Here is a 19,148-nt window from a genome sequence, read left to right on the forward strand (position 1 = left end):
ACTAACATTTCCTCTCCTTTACTCCTCCATTGCAGCCCGAAGGCACCCTGGTTACTGTATAACATTAGTCCCCAGAGTTTAGTCCAGGTTTAATTCAAAGGTACTGCACTAATGCTGCTTTAATGGCCACACCATTCTCAGATATTCTCACTCAAAGGAAATTTCAAATGAGGCTTCAAACTAAGGGCTGGCGCTTGAAAGGTTGCAGAGTTTGTGCACATGTGTGAGTATGTGACTCCAACTGTGTGTATGTGCCTGCATGGTTGCAGCAGTATTGAACCTGTGTGTATGTACAGTACATGTGGTTTTGCCCCTTAGTTTTTTTGAAGGCATGGGTATTGCTAAGAGAAAATGTGCTGCTTCGACGGATGTGAAGACATTCATGTGAACAGTGAGAGAACCGTATAGATGCAGTGTGTTTTGCGTTTGTTGGTTGGAGCTGCGCCAAACACACAGTGACACTTCCAGGCTGTGCACTTGTAGCCTGAGTACTTCCCTTTGGCTCTGTACACTACCCCGGCTCTGCTGAAAGAGAATGGGAGACAAGCTCGGCCTCTCTGGAGACCCAACCCTGTTAATCAACACAGTGCACTGGCAGGGAGCCCCAGTCAGATCAAAAATAAAATACATTTGGAAAGGAGTCTGGAAGGATGAGCTGAACTAAAAAAAAACACACTCCAAAATGCAGCTTCTTCATTTAGGATTAAAATCAGTCGAGGATCCATGCTGGGTGTATAACCCTCCACAGATCCACTGTGATCAGGCATTGTGAATGCTGTCCTTTGATGATGTGTTTTTACAGATGGCAGACTATTTAGAATATTTCAGCACACCCGTCTTTGCCTTCTTAGTGTGCATTCGCTGAATATTTGTCATTGTAATGTGCCTGCAGGAATCCACTGTGATAATGTGTGCCCACAAGGCTTCTGGGGACCCAACTGTTCAGTCAGCTGCTCCTGTCAGAATGGAGGATCCTGCTCTCCAGAGGACGGCACATGTGTGTGTGCACCTGGATACAGAGGGACCTCCTGCAAAAGAAGTAAGCCTCCTTCTCTTTCTCCATGCAACCTCTCTTTATCAAAAGCTTTAAGAAATCACAGGCACGGGACTGAGAGCAGCGCAGAAACAAACTCCATCACAGAAGTGACCTTGGTTTGGTCTTTGAAGAATTGTTGAAGGGTGAGCCAGCTGGGAAGAAGCACTTAGTTGTCGGTCATAACTGCTTGAGTGTAAACCCTAATCACTGCTATCACTTAATCACAGTGTCTGTAGCCCTATAGCACACAAACACACAGACTCCTCACCCCCTACCCTGTCCTCAACAACCAACTCACAGTGGGAGACTCACAGTCCTCGCCCGAGGCTCATCAGAGGGCGTGCTCACTGGGAGTGCCAGTTCGGGTTTCTGAATGGGGTCTGTCTGAGGCCTCTCTCAAGTGATGAGCTCACTGATTGGGAGGGAAATTCTCAGTCACAAACTTGTAAACATCAATTTGAGTGAGTTGCGAGATTAAACAAGCTGTGTGTGTGTGTGTGCGTGTGTGAGAGAGAGAGAGGAAATGATTACTCCTCCAAATTCAATGTTTACCCAGATAATGTTCTCGTCAGGTGGAAACCTCATAACTGCTGCATTTTTGCAGTTTTTTCCTGTTGAAATTTTAATTGGAGGATTACATGCTTCTCCAGAGGCTGATAAAGGTGTATGACACCTGGTGCTTTAAATCAAATCAAAACCCATGGGGTAAACTTAACACTGCGTGGTTGTCAAACAACAACCAAGGCTGTTTTGTCTGCTCCTAAAAGGTTTGTTATTTTGGAAATACCTGATTTCCTCTTGAGAATAATGGCATTGGAGCAGGAATCTTCCCAAATCATCGGCTATAAAAATAGGAACATAACATGGATTTTTAAGGCTCTCGCTGAAAATGAAATGAAACTATGTTTTTATTTAATATATTTATATAAATTACAGTATCTGCACAGCTAATGCTCTTTCTATAAAATGTTAGTATAATTACTTTATACAACCGTCTGAATATTTCTTAATGGTCCACATTCTTTCAATAAAATCTGCATTATTAACGCACAGTTGTGCATTTCCTGACATTTATAGATCATCAAGCTGCTCTCAAGACTTAACATAAAAGAGATTTTCACGATTCTCTTAACTATTTTACTATTCTATCTCTGGCAGCAGATGAAATGGGAGTGATTACAATAAAGACTGACTCCCCTGCTTTTTTGCTCCCTTTGCTGTCTCTCCCCGTCTTTTCTGCTTTAATTCTTCTGGCCTTGATTTTTCTGTACTCCCTTGATCACTCTTGTCATGCCCTGTTTCATTATTATATACCTCTTGTTCTATCCAACACTGTCGACTGATTCCCTCTTCTCTCCCGCCGTGCTCTGCCGGCTGCAGTCTGCTCTCCGGGGTTCTACGGGCACCGCTGCAGCCAGTCATGTCCACAGTGTGTGCACAGCACTGGGCCGTGCCATCATGTCACGGGCCACTGTGAGTGCCTGTCTGGCTTCTCTGGCTCTCTGTGCAACCAAGGCAAGTAGCCTTCTTTGTCCCTTTGACCTTTTCCCTGCTGTTTCTCTTGCTGTCAAATTCATTCACTGTGAAGTTTTAGTCCATGCTACTGAAAAATGTTAAGTACAGTTTATATCTGAAAATGCCCTAGCATTTTGTCTTGATAGGAATTTGAAAAAAAAAACCTGTATTTGAATGGTTCGTAAATACATTTTTTTATGTAAAAGTAAGTTATTATGTGCTGATGCCGACAATATCTCATAATATTTTAGGGTTCAAAAATGTCAAATAAACTCCTTCTGCCACAGCATTATGTGAGGACACCTGTATGTTTTCCTACAGTCCTTGCTGTTCTCAGTGACTCTAATAAGATCAACGGATGACCTCCTGCCTCTCCTTCTGGCATCTTAGCCCTGAAACTTTGAATAATGGCTATTATCAGTGCACCCCAGACCAAAATGGGAGAAAAAAAAATCAACCTTCAACGGGATCTTGAATATTGCTGAGACCCACTTTTTTAGACAAAGAACACATCAAGTAAATGTTGCTGTCCCTCTGCGTTATTTTGTGAAGGGAGCTGCATGTAAATTGCTTTTCACAAATAGACAAAGCAACAACACATGTGCATGTCCGTTCATCTTGTTAAATTTAATTTGAAGGCAACCAGGCAAACTTTTTATTTGTGTATTGCCTCAAAGATGTTGTTTGAATCACATAGGAAGATCTTGTCAGAAAGAAAGTGTGCAGCTTCCATACAGTTCCTTATTTTAGCTTATAAATGTGTGTTGATTACGATGTTAGAAATCATGAGTAATTTTAAACACTTCTGTGTCTTTCTGGGCCAACATACATTTTAAATACAAGCTATGTTGACAAATAAGTGTTAGAATACTTGTAATTACCATATAATGTGTTGACAATATCATAACATTTATGTCGTATGCTGTATGACATTTAATGTCATACAGCATACGTGTTTCATGATGATATAGCTCATAGTCTTGTTGTATTGAGTATTAAAACACAAAAATGCAGCTCATAAAGAGATTGTTTAACGTAAATTTCAGTGTATCATGCTAGTTTGTTGTGTTGTTACTCTCCATCTATTCAAGAGCTAAATGTTAGCAGTTCATCCAATATCAAACGTGGCAATTTACCAAAGGTCCATAGGTATTTGTTTTGTCAGTGATTCCTCAAAGGCTATAAAGTGCAGTAGGAATCTGCTCTCTGATCCCTGTGTTGAGCAAAGACACCTATACAAACGTACTGTAGATTTTACTTTCTAATAATTTACCTTTTTTTTTAATAAATTACAGAAAGGCAATGGAAGATTTTTGAATTCTCTTTCATGGCTTTGAGCAATGTCTTATAAATAAAAGTTTAATAGGTTAGCTGAAAGAAGAGAAAAAAGGAAAAGCGAGTGTTCGTCCTCATTTGTCGGACTATAATTACTGGTGAGCAGGCGTTAGGCCGCGAGGGACGAAGGTGGCCAACAACATACACATTCTCCTCTTTTTGAGCCCCTTTGGCATCCTCACTTGTCCTCTGTCCAGCACACAAAGTCCCAGCTTAATGAAGCTCTCCTGGTGTGTTGAGGCTTGAATCCCCAGAAGCAGCAGTATGGGGGAGCCAACCTCATGGACTAATGACAACCTGCTTGAAGGAGCTTGAAAGAGCTCTCAAGAAGAGGGGAAAGCCAGCTGAAATGTAATCATTAAAATCACCCCACATGAAAATGAGTCAGACCCATCTCTTTCACAGCCAGACACCTTATCTGATATTTCTAACGCTGGGCTATTCTCTTTATATGAGACCTTTTATGTATCTGCTGGCAGTGCAGCTCCCTGATCCTGATGGTTAGATACACCTTGGTTCAATTTGTCTCACAGCCAACAAGAAAACACAATGGAGGTTTCATTGGAAATGACATCTTTTATTGAAGAGTGCCGGAGAGCATTGAAATATTAATTTCATAAAAAATGTATACAGTGGTCTGTGTACATGGTCTATTTTAATTCTGTGGCACATCACTCATTCCACTCTTGTGAGTGGAAATGGGGCAGTTGTGCCACTGGAGGCAGTGATGTGATTGACTCCTCCTTTTGTTTAAACAGATCACTTCACTCCATGTCCACTCAAATAGAACAATATCATCCATTAGAGGAATATGTTTACACAACCTTTCACATAATGAGTTTGTTTGCATAAAAGTTTGGTGTCATAATGTTAATGGATTTTACTTGTCTGTGCATGTTTGTGAATCATGTTTTGTGTTTTGCAGTCTGTCCGAGCGGCAGGTACGGCCGGGCCTGCGCTGAAATCTGCCTCTGTACCAACAATGGCACCTGCAACCCCATTGATGGCTCCTGCCAGTGCTTCCCTGGCTGGATAGGAGAGGATTGCTCTCAGGGTATGGCTTCCCTCCTTCATTATGTGTTCAATTTGCTTATTCTCTCAGATTTTCCCATCTCATTGTCTGTCTCCACTTTCACATTTACCTTCATACACATTAATTACTTTCATGACCCTACACATTCCAAGAACTACCCTCAGCCCCAGCTTATGTAGAACAGATAGCTTGTTTAAATGATTGTTGTAATACATTATGCTCTTTGATTTACAGCACTGTAGGCCAAAGATCATTAGCAGAGCTTTGAGCCGTCATGCCGTGGGACATTGATGTGTGTTTTTTTATTGCATCGACTACTTAAAGTAAAAATAACTTATGATCAGATAGATGTTATATTACCAGCGCTTCACTTTGGATTATTCAAGCTGACATATATGTTGGCTCATATATTACAAATTATGGGCTTGTTGAGGGTAAAGATCGCACTGGATTTTCTGCAAGGATCTGTGTTAAGACACTGTGGAATATTTATTTGGAACATATTTTATAATATGTGTGGAGGGTATTTAGGCATTTCCTCAAACATGTGTGTTATGTACTTCATCTATGCATTCATAGGATATATCGTATGTGTGGGAGGGTGTGTGATCATGAGCTTGACTGTGTCTCTGGCGTCTACAGCCTGTCCGTCTGGGCACTGGGGCCCTGATTGTCTCAACTCATGTAACTGTCACAATGGAGCCCAGTGCAGTGCCTACGATGGGGAGTGCAGGTGCAGCCCTGGCTGGACCGGACTCTACTGCACACAGCGTGAGTCTCTCCCACCCAGTTAGTAGACACACACTGTCATCTACTGGCAGTCCAACAGAACTGCAGCAGATGACAAGTGAGAAACGTTTTTTTTTAGAGACAACTGGGCAACTGGATGATAATAGTTTTTCATTTACAGGTTTTTTTTAGAGAAAGCAACATCAAAATAGCACTAATGGTCACTTCATTGTTTGCTAATTATACATTCCAGTCATTCACACAGGGATAGTGCAGATCATCATCAGTCCACTAATTTGAATTCCATTATCTATCACCACAAGGGTTTTATTCAGTCTTTTTCGCGTTGTCATGCTCTTTCTCTTTTGCATGAAAATGGCATTTGTTTTAAAAGTTTTTTTCTGTTTTTCCCTAGCTTCTTACTATTTCCAGTTGTCTTGTTCTTTATTTTCACCTCTATGTTATGTGAACACCATAACCAGATTTTCTGCTGAAGCATGAAATGTTTAATTTCCATTCATTCACATTGTCCCTTCTTGAGTATGCTGCAGAGACATTGAATGGTATTGATTTTCCTGTTCCCCTGCGATATGACCTTGACTCTTTACGTTGTCTTCCCCTCTCTTTGTTGTCCACCCCCCCCCTCCCACCCCAACATTTTATACATCTCTGTCCCAGGCTGTCCTTCAGGGTTCTACGGCAGGGACTGCTCCGAAGTCTGTCGCTGCCAAAACGGTGCAGACTGTGACCACATCACTGGCCAGTGTGCTTGCCGAACAGGCTTCATCGGGACGAGCTGCGAGCAGAGTTGAGTAGGCCCCGCAAATTTTAGCTCTGAGCAAAATTACCCTGTAGATGAGTGCGGTTGTGTATGTGTGTTCTATAAACACTTTGGCTCCCACTCTCTAAGTGCTTTAATTTTGATGGATGTAGTAATGCACCTCTCTCCCATGCAGAGTGTCCTGCTGGTACATTTGGATATGGTTGCCAGCAGCTGTGTGAGTGCCTGAACAATGCTACCTGTGACTATGTGACTGGAACATGCTACTGCAGTCCGGGATATAAAGGCATCCGTTGTGATCAAGGTGAGAGGTGATCGGGATGATCAAGGCTCTCCACTGTATAATCACTCAAACACAGATGTGTACACAGTGTTTAAACAACCCACTCTCTGTGTTTTCTCTGTAGCAGCTCTGATGATGGACGAGCTGAACCCGTATACCAAGATTAGCCCAGCGCGAGGCTCGGAGCGCCAGTCTGCAGGGGCTGTCATGGGCATCATCTTTTTACTCCTCATCATCATGGCCATGCTCAGTCTGTTTGTGTGGTATAGACAGAGGCAGAGAGACAAAGGACACGAGATCCAGCCCAGTGTTTCCTACTCACAGGCGATGCACATCACCAACACTGACTATTCCCTGTCTGGTAAAATATTTTAGAGACTATTCAACCTATTTGCTTACTATGGACAAATTATAATGTTGTTGATTGGGGAAAAAAAACTATTTTTTTTTAAAAATCTTCATGCATATTAGTACTTCAAAGATAGCCGACAAAAGTATGAACAGTCAAATTCTTTATATTTTTCAAACCCCTCAGAGTGTGGCAGTACTGTAGCGATGAGGACCAGTGCTGCTGAGGTCAATCAGAGCCAGAACAGCAGCAGCAGTAGCCAGTGCTTCTCCAACCCCAGTTACCACACTGTGGCCCAGTGTAATGTTGTCTCAACCATCTCCAGCAACCTGGATGGCACTCTGACCCTCAAAGTATGGCCACTCTTCATGTGTATATGCATCAATTTTAATTTTTAAAAACATACTACAGTGCAAAAGACCAAACTGTGCACCTTCTTTTACAGTCAAACACCCTGAAAACCAGAAATGGCTCAGAATGGAGAGCCTACTGCAACCTCAATGATATAGGTAAGTTTTCCCTTTCTCTTACCATGATGCACCACATACATCCAGAATTTCTGAACTTTGTAGAATCTGCGCTTCAAGGGCAAAGACGCATGTGTCGTTAGTACAAACCTCATATAGGCACCAGCTACCCTGCTGTGAATGAAGATGAACCAGGGGTTTCTTGTTAGACATAACCTTTGCTCTGATTTTGATAAGATATGCGTGTGGGACAGAGGAAGCAGTGGTGCGGAGGTGAATAGGGGTCACTGTGAGCTCATTAGTCCTCTTTCACTTCCCCCAGTGGCACTTCTCTCTATGATGGCTTACACTGGGTCAGATACTGCTCTCTTGGGCTGTGAATTATAGAAAAATGAAGTGTGACTAAATAATAACTTCTCTGGTTCAAATATCCTCCTATTAGCGTTTATAAGCAGTGCAGAAACATTTGATAAATGGTTTAAAACACACTTGTGAGCCAAAAAAAGTTCTTGTTAATACAATAAGAGTATAAAATGTGTTTTCATAGAAGAAGAGTTATAATTGTTGACAAACACTGTACATTAATGAGCACTCACACATAGCTATATGTTTACAACTACTTTATAGCCTGTTATGAACCATTTATTAAATTTGTATTTATTGTTTATAAAAGCTAAACAGGAGGGGTTAAAGTAAAGTGTTAGTGAGATTATACTGCAAAGTGACATGCAACAGTATAAATATCGATGATTCATTCTTTGTTATGCTTGACCTCAAAGTCAGATATCTCGATCTGCACTATTACAATAGATCAATCATAATGACAAGTCCCTCTAAAAGAAAAACGTATTGGATGTTTACGCTGATGTACTGAATTAAGAGACTGATGTAGCACATTGATGTAGCCTTAAACAGGCTTGTGTTCTCCTCATGATGTGTTGTTGTTTGGCAAATATCCCATTATGACCACAGATGATTATGTAGGCTTGTAAGCCTTGGGGGAATGTGTTAGCAAGCGGGTGAAACATTCAGTAACTCCTCACATTCACATTCCTCATATTCTTCTTCTAAAAAAAGAAGACATATCGTACCATAATGAGATATTTCCCGTTAACCTTCACACACTGGGGGAATATGATGTTTGACTTTCATGTTTTGACATTTGTTACAGATGTTCAACAGGGGGACACACAGACACAGAGAGGCTCCAGAAAAGGTAAATAATTAATTGTGGTATGTATGTGTGTGTGTGTGTGCAGACATGCTGCATGTGGAATCCTGTTCAGCCTCACCAGCACCAATATTACAAAACCCTTTTATGCTCAACAGCCCACATATCAATTTCCCCATTTGGTTTCTATTCCCCTCTGAAACTGCCATTTCTCTGACCCAAAATCCCATATCCTTATATTCTCCGTGATTTATGTGAAAACTCTCTACACTTTGGATGAGATCATGGTGGGCTGAGGTTTTGTTCCAACGGTAATTGCTCTCTGTGGCTCAGTGCCCGATACGTCATTTTGTCTCCCACACTGTGCAGTCCGTGGTGAGTGTGAGGGACCCAGAGGTGTGAAGAGTGGTCTGAAGGAGCTTTGCTGCGGTCTCTAATGAGCCCTCTTATCAGACTGATGAGACTGTTATGGATGAGAAGAGCCTTCCACTCTGTCCCCTTTGTACTCTGATTACTATATACCACCATTAGTCACCTGTCGGAGACAAAAGAAGTACAACTTTCTTAGAATGGCAACGATTTTCATTGCCATTCTCCAAGCCACTCTCTGATGTCCATTTAAATTTTAGTGCTAATACCAGAGTCTAGCATTAAGACCACTCCTAAAAGTCAGTGACAATCTTGTCATCTTTGTTGATACTGAATATGTCCTTGTCTCGCGGCTGCTGCAGATTACATCAAGGGCTCCATGTGCAGCAACAGCTCCTGCTCCCTGAATAGTGAGAATCCATACGCCACCATTAGAGACCCTCCAGGGCTGGCTTGCAAGCACACAGAGAGCAGCTATGTGGAGATGAAGTCCCCCTCCCACCGTGAAGTGCCCTTTGGAGGCACTGCCACCCTCCTGGGCAGTGCGAGCAGGAATGTCTATGATGTTGGTGAGTGCGTTGTTGCTCTGGTGTGTGGCGCTCAGCAGGGTCCTGCAGCTTATGGCCTCTCTTGTCATGTACCCCGGTGTGAGCCTGTATAGACTTTGTAAGCCTTGATGAGTGGAAATGTGAGCTGCCTCTCTATTGCATGCATCTCTCCTTTCTCCTTTTTCCTCAGCCTGTGCCTGCCAATCTCCAGCCTCAGTGTTTCTCATGTACCTCTCCTACTTTTCTTCTTCCTTCTTTTCCAAAACTATCACAGAGCCAACGGTGAGTGTGCTGCAGGGACCAAATGGAATGGCCACCGGCTTCTCCCAGAGCCCCTATGACCTTCCCCGTAGCAGCCACATCCCCAGCCACTATGACATACTGCCTATGCGTCACAGCCCCACACACACACCCCCGCCACCCCCAGAAAGTCCCAGCTCCCTGCTCTAGAGGGCACACCCTCCGCCCGGCTCTGACAGCGTGCCTGAAGTCCAGGCAATGTCAACTTTTCAACCAACGGCCCTTCCTCTGTCTCCGTGTTTGTTCAATTAGATACTGAGATGTTGAGATGGAGGGACAGCCACAGCTCTCCTGGACCCGGCTCTCTTTGGCTCCCTCTCTGACACTCTTTCTGTGGCCCTGAAGGAAGGAAGGGAGGAAAGAGTGTCCCACACACCAGCGACCATTCACCCATTTTATTTCCTTACAGAACTGATCACTCAAACTGCTGCCCGGCCTCTTTATGGACCTTCTGAAGTGGAACATAATGGTTCTAAACAGCGCTAAGGGCAGCATACAGGGATTGGGTGGACAGATTATTTACAGGGAGAGAGCTATCCTCACACTCATTTTTATCCCATGATATAGGTTTACTATTCAAGGGCAGCCAAGTGTTTATAATGTCCCCTAAACAGAAGTGATTTTCTCCACAGAAAGGAAGGTATAGCAACCTTGACCATTTCAAAGCAGGTGACGATTTACTACATAGAGACATCAGAGTTTATGAATTGTCACTGTGTGTAGCAGCTGCAGATCACAGCACAGCTGACATTAAGTGATTATGGCCATCTACTCTGAGGGGATAGTAGAGAACTGTCTGTTCTAAATGGTAAACATGGAAACCCGGCTGAGAATCTGAAAGCATGGATAAATAGTAAAATATTGTAATGGTCCTTTATTCACTGTTATCCTGTAAAGGTCACACAGTTAATACTAAGGTGATCCCTGTCTGTAACTCAAGAGCTTCTTTTTAAGTTTCAGTGGAAATGAGGCCCTGTGTATCTGGAGATGCGTCCAGGTCACCAGTGTTCATGCATTGTTACATTAACTAAGAGACACACTGATGGAGTGATCATATCTTGTGTTGTTTTCTATGTGAAAGCATTTTTCTTGCAAATGTTTTTTTTTTTTTTTTAAATATTGGGTGTTAATAAGGGATTGCTTTGAACTTTTATGTTTTGTATTTATAAAGCTAATTGCTTTATATAATAATTTATATTAGTGACAGTGAATTTTTATCAATGTGACACTAGAATATAAAAAGATGAGCATGATCAGATAATGGATACCCACTGCTGTAGATAACACAAAATGTATCTTCTTGTGAGATGATCAGTGTCATTTTGTGAACTGTTTTTGAAGTTATTTAAAATGTTATAAAAAAATCTCTCTCTCTCTCTCTCAGATTGTAAATTCAAAATAAGGTTTCATCTGACCAATTCAAGATCCTCAAATACCCTGTGCAGTATTTACAAAGGGAACTATATGTAAAAAGTCCGATTCTAAAATATTTTATGTTTGTATCAGGCTAATTAACTTATTTATATATTGAACTGAATTTATTCATTCACTATGTGAATTCCATTTCACCCTCTGTAGAAGCAATAACATGTTGACAATCGATGCCCAGACAGTGTTTCGTTAGTGCTGGACATTATGCCATCTTTGACCAGTGTGGTGACAGTGGATCATCTTTTATGTGACTGTTTTTCCTCTGAGGAAGGTTTTTTCCAGTTGCTGTCATATCAATGCTGCTTGTTGTTTTGGTACTTAAGTTTCAAATTAAAAGCCTATTCTGCCATCAGAAATCGGTTTCAATTAGGTTAATAACCTGGATAGATAGAAGATGAGTTTACGTTTCATGTCAAGTGTTAGAGAGGACATGTCTCTCTTCATCTGAAGGTGTCAATATCAAAATGTCATCATGACAATGAACGTTGTGTGTTTGATACTGATGGATGAAGGGTTCCACTCTAACAAATAAGAAATGTTATTCTGTTAATCTTACGATTTCTGGGCTATACCTCAGCCTGCGATACGAAGTGTCAAAATGTTGTCTTGTTAAACATATTCCAGATTCATGAATGGGGACATTTTGTCAAACTGATCTCATGTTAAATGGAGTTTTCAGAAGGTTGACGACTATAAGATTTACGTTGTAGGCTTCAGTTCTGTACAACTTGTGATTGGAACAACATTTTAAAGGTTTTAATGGTCTGTGAAGATGTTCTGGCCATTTTCTTTTTTACAGCTCTTTAATACATGAATTATAAGATGATGAATATAAATATGATGTATTGCTTTAGATACAACTAGGCCCCATACTTGATAAAATGATCTCCACCATAAATAGCTACAACATTAAAGACCTGTGCACATGTTATTGCATCAAACCAATTAAATAATACATCAAGATATTACAGGGGCCATTTATCCTTAGGGGGGGCATTTAAATAAAAATTTTAATGCAGGACCTTTACTTGTAATGCAGTATTTCTACATTGTGGTATTTTCCTACTTTTACTTAAAGAATCTGAATACTACTTCCACCACTGCACAGTCGCCCCCACCGATCCTGCATTTCTAATTAAGTTGGTGTTGACACTGTGTGAGAATTCAACACTGTCCTTTGCCTAATTTAAAGAGTAACTTCACACCAGGCTGACAAGCAGTATTCATTTTCAGTCATTGCCTCCTATGGCTGTCAAGCCTGTTTCACCTCTAACTGCAGCAGGCATCACTGCTGAGTGTGGTCAGAAGTGTGCTTTGTTGCACCAGTAACCACACCCAACAGTGATGTTACGGAGTCCTGGAGTACATCTGTACATCACTGCAGCAAGGTGAGAAGTTAAAACCCCTGGTGGTCAGTAAAGACAAGACTTCTAGGTGGGGGGGGGGTGGTTACAACACTGTAGGCAGTAACTGAACTACTGACACAGGCATCTAGTGACTCCAACCACAACACCAATACTGTATAGAAACATGAACACATGCAACTTATGTGGGGAAAACAATGTGCTTTCAGTGTAACATTAAGCCTGAAGTACGTCTGATTCATAAAGAGACAGTGGAATTGTGGCTGGTTAAGAAAGTTGTCTTTGCTGAAATGGGATGACTATTATATTATGGGAACTCATAGAAGTTGCAGTGAATCAGCTCACTATAGCAGAGGAGTTTGTTCCTCAGTTGTTAGAAGCAGGTTTCCACAGATGATGGACATGCTGCCCTGCTGGCAGCCAACAAGGCCTGAGTGATGCCCCACTGAAAGGAAACATGGCCAGTAAGTCAAGAAGCTAATGGACCAAATACAACTTTGAGTACTTCAGAGAGAGAAGCATGAAAAGACGAGGTCACACTGCAGCGAGGTGAGCACCCTAGAGAGGTTTTGATTTTGCAGCTGTTGAATGTCCTCTCAGCGTAGGAATAATTAATAGTATTTCTCACAGCTCAGAGGGGGCAGAGTTAGAGACGCCAACAAAATTTATTTAACTTATCAGAGAAGGCAGATTGAGAGCAGGGCAGATACTGAAAGGTGATAAGTTCAAACTGTGTAAAACTCAAAAGCCTCCCTGCACGACATCCTACTAAAAAGGTGCTGAAGCCACTACTCATGTTCAAAATGCAGGTATGCTGCTGGGGAGCTAGTGCTGCCTTTCAGCTGAGTCACTGTGACAAAAAAATAAAAGCCTTTGATTTTGATCCTGACTCATTGTTCAGCCATTCTGGACCAACGTGGATTAGGTTTGAAACACAATATACAGCCATTAAGAATGTCATTGTAAACTTGTAATTCCCTCTTCTGCTCCAAGGATTTCTAGATTCTCACTGATACATTCACATCTGTCCACACCTGTGCGCCATCATTTCTAATTTAGAGGCATCAACTGCCTCAGAAAAAGTAATTTGTTTTCCTTTCTTACACATTTACATTTTAGGTATAAAATTAATCCTGACAGTAGAAAAAAAACTAATTCCTTCTCCTCTGTTTCTCTTCCAATTTCAGTGTGATGCATTGAATACTTAAGTTATACAGCGTGTTTGTTGCATATTTTAACTTAATTAATTCACTATTTACATACCGTACACTAGTTGAAATTCTATGCAACTGGCAGGTTTTCTGGTGTACAAAGTACAATGGAAGATGTAGGTTTAAAGATAATTTATTCAGCCCATATAAAAAAGTTGTGGGGCAAGGCAATTTTATTTATGAAGCACATTTTGTTAACTCGTGGGATTAATATTTAAATGCATTAAGCAACAAGTAACATGTACAGAAGAATATAATAACATATAAGAAACTTCAACCATAACAAACAAGAAAAAAACAATCTGAATCAGCAAGCTAAATACCAATAAACCCTCATTCTTTTTGTCATAGAAGCAGACAGAAAGGGCACAATAACTAAACTAAACATAACTGAATAACAAAAACAAATGTTGTTGCCGAAGTAACAGATAATGTCAAATTGCAGCACAATGACCAACATTAGCAAAAAGGAGTGCAAGTTTGTTTACTTAAATTCATCATTTTTCAAACATGACTGGACTTCCATGTGAAAATACCCTAGATTCATACAGTACAGGAGCAGAACATTAAATAAAACAACCTGGACTATGTGTTAATTCAAAGTAGGACTCTCTCTAGGCTGATTATTAAAATGTTAAATATTGCAGAGAACTGTGGGGACTTTCCCTTACTAATGCAGGCCTGAAGCGTAATCCTTTCTGCTGCAGTCAGCCTGTCAGCTATATCTTTCAGCCAAAGCTGTTTTTTTTTTTACAGAAGCTGCCACTGGGATGAGGCTATACCTCTAAATGCTCTGACAGAGTTGCACCTTTGATTTATTCTCAAGAGGCTGCACCTGGATGCTGACCACACTGCTGCTGGATAACCTGTCACTTTCAATTCAGTCTGACATCAGCTATTAAGAGCCCAGGCAGGTTTATGGGGGGAAATGAAGTGGGGGAAAAAGTGAACATACAAAATGACTGGCACACCTCTGGACTACCTCTGTTGAAGTTTGCATTGTCCCAATGAATCTCTGCTATTAGGATTTTAATCAGTACTCTGTTACTAGTGTAATAGTCATTTTATTTAAACATGTACCATTTGACTACACAATACTGTCCACAGCAGAGCTCAACTGCAGATCTTTATTGCGGTCACGTCCTGCTACAGGAACTGTGAGGATCCATCAGAGCAGAGCTGGATCTTTACTTAGCCATTCTTAATGCATAATCAGTATTCATCCCAGTCAGACTGATCATTCACACGTCCTCTGTGTCTATAATTGTTCCCAAATTCAGACCAAAATCTACACAAATACGCCCTTTAACAAAGTAAGTCTGTAACATTTATTATATGGACAAAAGATTTGTCTAAATTTGTCTAATTAGAGAGGTCATTGAAAGGAGGAGGACTCTATGAGAATACTCTGGACAGTTGTTTTTCAGCTGAGGTCTCCACAAGTGACTATTTAAGATGCAGTGAGATGCTGATAAAAGAGGTTTAGTCATCATTTTTGAGCTGGGGATATTTGATACCAGCTACTGTATACAGAAACATTCTTGCAAATTTTAATATTTAAACTTAAATCTGTATTATTTCATAACATGGATTATTTGTCATTAAACTTACAGTATGTTGGTGTATGCATATTTTGAGTTTGAATTGGTCACCCATTTTGAAGGCCAATGTCTATCCAACACCAGGTCACTTAATTAATTTATTCCACATTTAGTCACTATCATTATCAGGTCAGGCTTGCTTGTATGGGCTGTAGCCGTTAATTACAGTTCAAAGGGCGTCACATTGCCCACACTTATTAAAATGACATTCATTAATCCTTACTCCCTCTGTGAGAACCATTAAAACTCCCACGAAGAGTTACTGGATATAAGAGAACTAAAACAAAAGAGAAAGAAAATATGTTTAGATAAATACTGCTATTCCTCCCATTGGCCACCAGATGGCAGACAGGGTGTCTGTACATGTGAGAGTTGAAACAATGACAAGTGAGTAGTTTTCTTTATTTATTATTATTCAAGATCATTAAAATCACATAAAAGAAAATAAAACTATTGACGATAAACCATGCAAACTACAGCAAAGTCTGGGTGTGCTTTAGCTGCTGTCCAAACAGGTGGTTCCATGTTTTAATAATTACCTCTCTGAATTCAGTGGTCTTGGTTTAAATCTAACTAGAATTTTTAACAATTACTATGCAAACAACATCATTATCAAAGACAGCTTCTGTTGAATAAACTGTGGTAGTGACTCCTGTAATGCTGATGAACATCACTGAATCATGCTGTTGTGGTGACCAAAAGGAGAAATACTAGTACTGATTGATTTTTTCCCCTCCAAACAAGTAGATCTACAGCAGGGTTCACACAGTTACGAAAGCTTAATTTAAAAAAAACAAACATTTCCAGTACATATTTTGATAAGGTCTGTATACATATTTTTATGAACCTTATAGTTAACATAATTTGGAAAAAAAATTAAAAAAAACAGGCTTGCGGGACAGTGAAAGGTTTTTTTATTGACACTAGAGCTTGAAGAATGACAGATTTATTTATTTTACAAGGTAACAGTACAAATCCAGTCTTATGTGAACCAGTACCTGACCCTTTGACAGGTCACGACCCTGACTTTCAAATTCGATGCATTCTTGAAAAACTTTTTAACCCATTGTAAAGCTTTTCAAACTGTTCCGTCTTGCATGACCAGTTGATGATGGTCTCTTGTCAAGCTGTCAGCATTGTCTTGAGCTTTTTGTAATTTCTGATATAGTATTTTCTACATCACACCGGCTGATTTGTAAACAGCTTGAAAAATATTAATTTGGTTTGATAAATGTTCTTCCAACCTTATTTAGTGTGAGTGATTTTTGATTTCTTTTCACCATGAGAGCCATCAACAATAAGCTCAGACCACCCAAAGACTAGTCTCTATTATAAGGTTATTTTACCTGGATTCTTTAGCAGGTGTCTTTAACAGTAAAGTTGTTCTGATTTCAAAACTCAAAGTAACCCCAAAAACAGCTGGCTCTTATTTTTTCAATGTAATAGCTGGTGAACATCCTGAGTAAAAACAGAAGACGCTGTCCGCTGTCACTCTACACTGTTAGCTCTAACAAGAGCAATTCATTCATCACTTCTTTGTTGTGCTGGCAACAAATTTTTTTCCTGTGTTACAGTCATCATCCAGACTCTTCAAATTACCTTCTTTTTGCTTAAATGTAGTCCTTCTTCTCTTTGCAATTGGTAGATACAATTTTAAAAATATAAGATGGACATGGCAACAGCCTGTATATCTTTGTTCCCCCCTTTTTAACAGCTCAAATTTTGTAGTTATTGACAAGCCTTCGCCAGAGACTCTCTTCTCTAACGCCTACAGAAGCTGACTTTTGTTTTTGATCTATAGCTCACAAGCTCATACTGAGCTATAGACTGAGATCAAACATATCATCCAATGTCAGTGCCACGGATTCATGTTTCTGCAAAGGCAGTGACTTTATTGCTCTAGACAGTAATAGTTTGGAGTTATGTGCTATAGCTTGCATTAAGAAGTCAGAGATAATGACTGACTGTAGAACATTAAATGTTATCACCCTTGCTCACATTTTGTGGCTAAATTCTAGTGAATATTAAATTCTAAGTGTATTTGCTTCCCATATCTTTCATTTGCTCTCCTCCACAACAAGATTTAAAGGATATGGTTTTTTGTCTGCTGCACATGTGTATAGTACATTAAAAGTCATGGTGTAGTCATTCCTCCTGTTCATACTGGACATTAAGAAGTCCCTTATTAACCTGCATCCAAAGTAAGAGACTGGGGACTAAATTCTCATTTTGTGAAGAAATGTATTCAAAAGTTTATCTGATGCTAATATGAGGCATCAGCAGTCGAGTTAAACAACTCAAGTGGATATCCTGCACGGTTGAAGTCTTTTTAGTACAAAATTATTCCCTCTTTGTGCTACTATCCCTCCAGCTCAGCATAGAAAAAAATCATCTGGGGAAATACAAAGAGATTAAAAGACTAAACTTTTGAAGCCTTTTTTGCACAGAATGAGAACTGTGGAATTTGTTCCCCATCAGGTACACTGGAAGCACTTTAGGAAGGAACTTGTACTTGCGAGTATGAACAAAAGGAATGATTACAGCCTGGAAAACTTGTTTCAAAACCGTATGGATACATGAATATTATTATACAACAGGCTTGAAACCTTTTCTTTAGGGTCATAGTCAACTACAGAAACTCAAAACAGGTCAGCGTCAAAAGTGATTTTTAGTAAACAAATGATTTATTTTAGGTGACAAAAGAATAATTAAGTGATCGTGACAGGATGGAAGAGAAGAAAACTACATTTAAACATGACTTCTGTCATCTAATGCAGATACCAATTAATAATTTTCCTTGAACCTTTTTTGAGTTTATTTATCCAGACAACAGTGGATGGTGAATTACTCTTTAGTTTACTTAGTTTAGTAAAAATTGAACTGGTTTCACCTCATAAACCCTTCAGCAGTTTCATATTTACATATCAGTGTTGTGTAGACATCCACTGTTGAAGTCCAGAGAGGTGTCTTGTCAAGGCCGCAGGGTGTTCATAGATTGCTGGTTGGAGAAAAGTGTTTAAAATTATAAAAAAGATTTCCAGATTTTTGGATTTTGCAACGGTGCGACCATAAAAGTCATCTAAGAACATCATAAATAATACACTGGGGCAAGAAGATACAGAATATAAAGTGTGATACAAGTGTGGGGGAATTGTTGCTCTGTGGAGGGAAACTTGAACTTGTTGGGCCTTGAGCCATTTTGGAGTTTCTTTCTTTCTTTATTTTCCAGACAGCACTATAACGGTAGATTTGGAGGCCTCTGATGAAACAGACCATAAAATTGCATGTCAGAGCAAGTGAGATGTTGGGATATTTCAGTAAAGTCTTACAAACTGGATTCACATGGCATTGTTGCCTCTGTGAGTCTTCATAGAACATTAATTTTGATTGAAAAGGACTTTTAATTGTCCATAATAAAGGTTGGATGGGTTACTGGATACAGTTACTGTTGTGTACTATTATTACAATTACCTTTTACCAAAAAACTTATTACTTTCTGTTACTTTTGGATTAGCTCAACACCAAATAAGCAAATAAAGACAAGAGCAAAGAGATATCAAGAGTCAATAACTGGGTCTATATACTTTAAACTGGAAGGCCGAACTTGCATTGTACTGTGATGTTG

At 40.0% G+C, this 19,148-nt stretch overlaps 1 protein-coding gene across 1 annotated transcript in view; it reads left to right on the top strand.

Annotated features, from left to right (window-relative positions):
* megf11 (multiple EGF-like-domains 11) overlaps positions 1-11,001 on the top strand; it is a 48,047-nt gene extending 37,046 nt beyond the window's left edge. The window contains exons 11-21 of the mRNA XM_035665183.1: positions 893-1,039; positions 2,417-2,551; positions 4,812-4,940; positions 5,562-5,690; positions 6,327-6,455; positions 6,605-6,733; positions 6,837-7,068; positions 7,279-7,414; positions 7,507-7,619; positions 9,426-9,637; positions 9,891-11,001. Coding sequence (XP_035521076.1) covers positions 893-1,039; positions 2,417-2,551; positions 4,812-4,940; positions 5,562-5,690; positions 6,327-6,455; positions 6,605-6,733; positions 6,837-7,068; positions 7,279-7,414; positions 7,507-7,619; positions 9,426-9,637; positions 9,891-10,066 — 1,667 coding nt within the window. The 3' untranslated portion in view covers positions 10,067-11,001. The remainder of the gene's footprint in view (positions 1-892; positions 1,040-2,416; positions 2,552-4,811; positions 4,941-5,561; positions 5,691-6,326; positions 6,456-6,604; positions 6,734-6,836; positions 7,069-7,278; positions 7,415-7,506; positions 7,620-9,425; positions 9,638-9,890) is intronic.
* The last annotated feature ends 8,147 nt before the right edge of the window (positions 11,002-19,148 follow it).

This window comes from Morone saxatilis, unplaced genomic scaffold, assembly GCF_004916995.1.
Source record: "Morone saxatilis isolate NCDOM2014 unplaced genomic scaffold, NCSU_SB_2.0 Contig2, whole genome shotgun sequence".
NCBI lineage: Eukaryota > Metazoa > Chordata > Actinopteri > Moronidae > Morone > Morone saxatilis.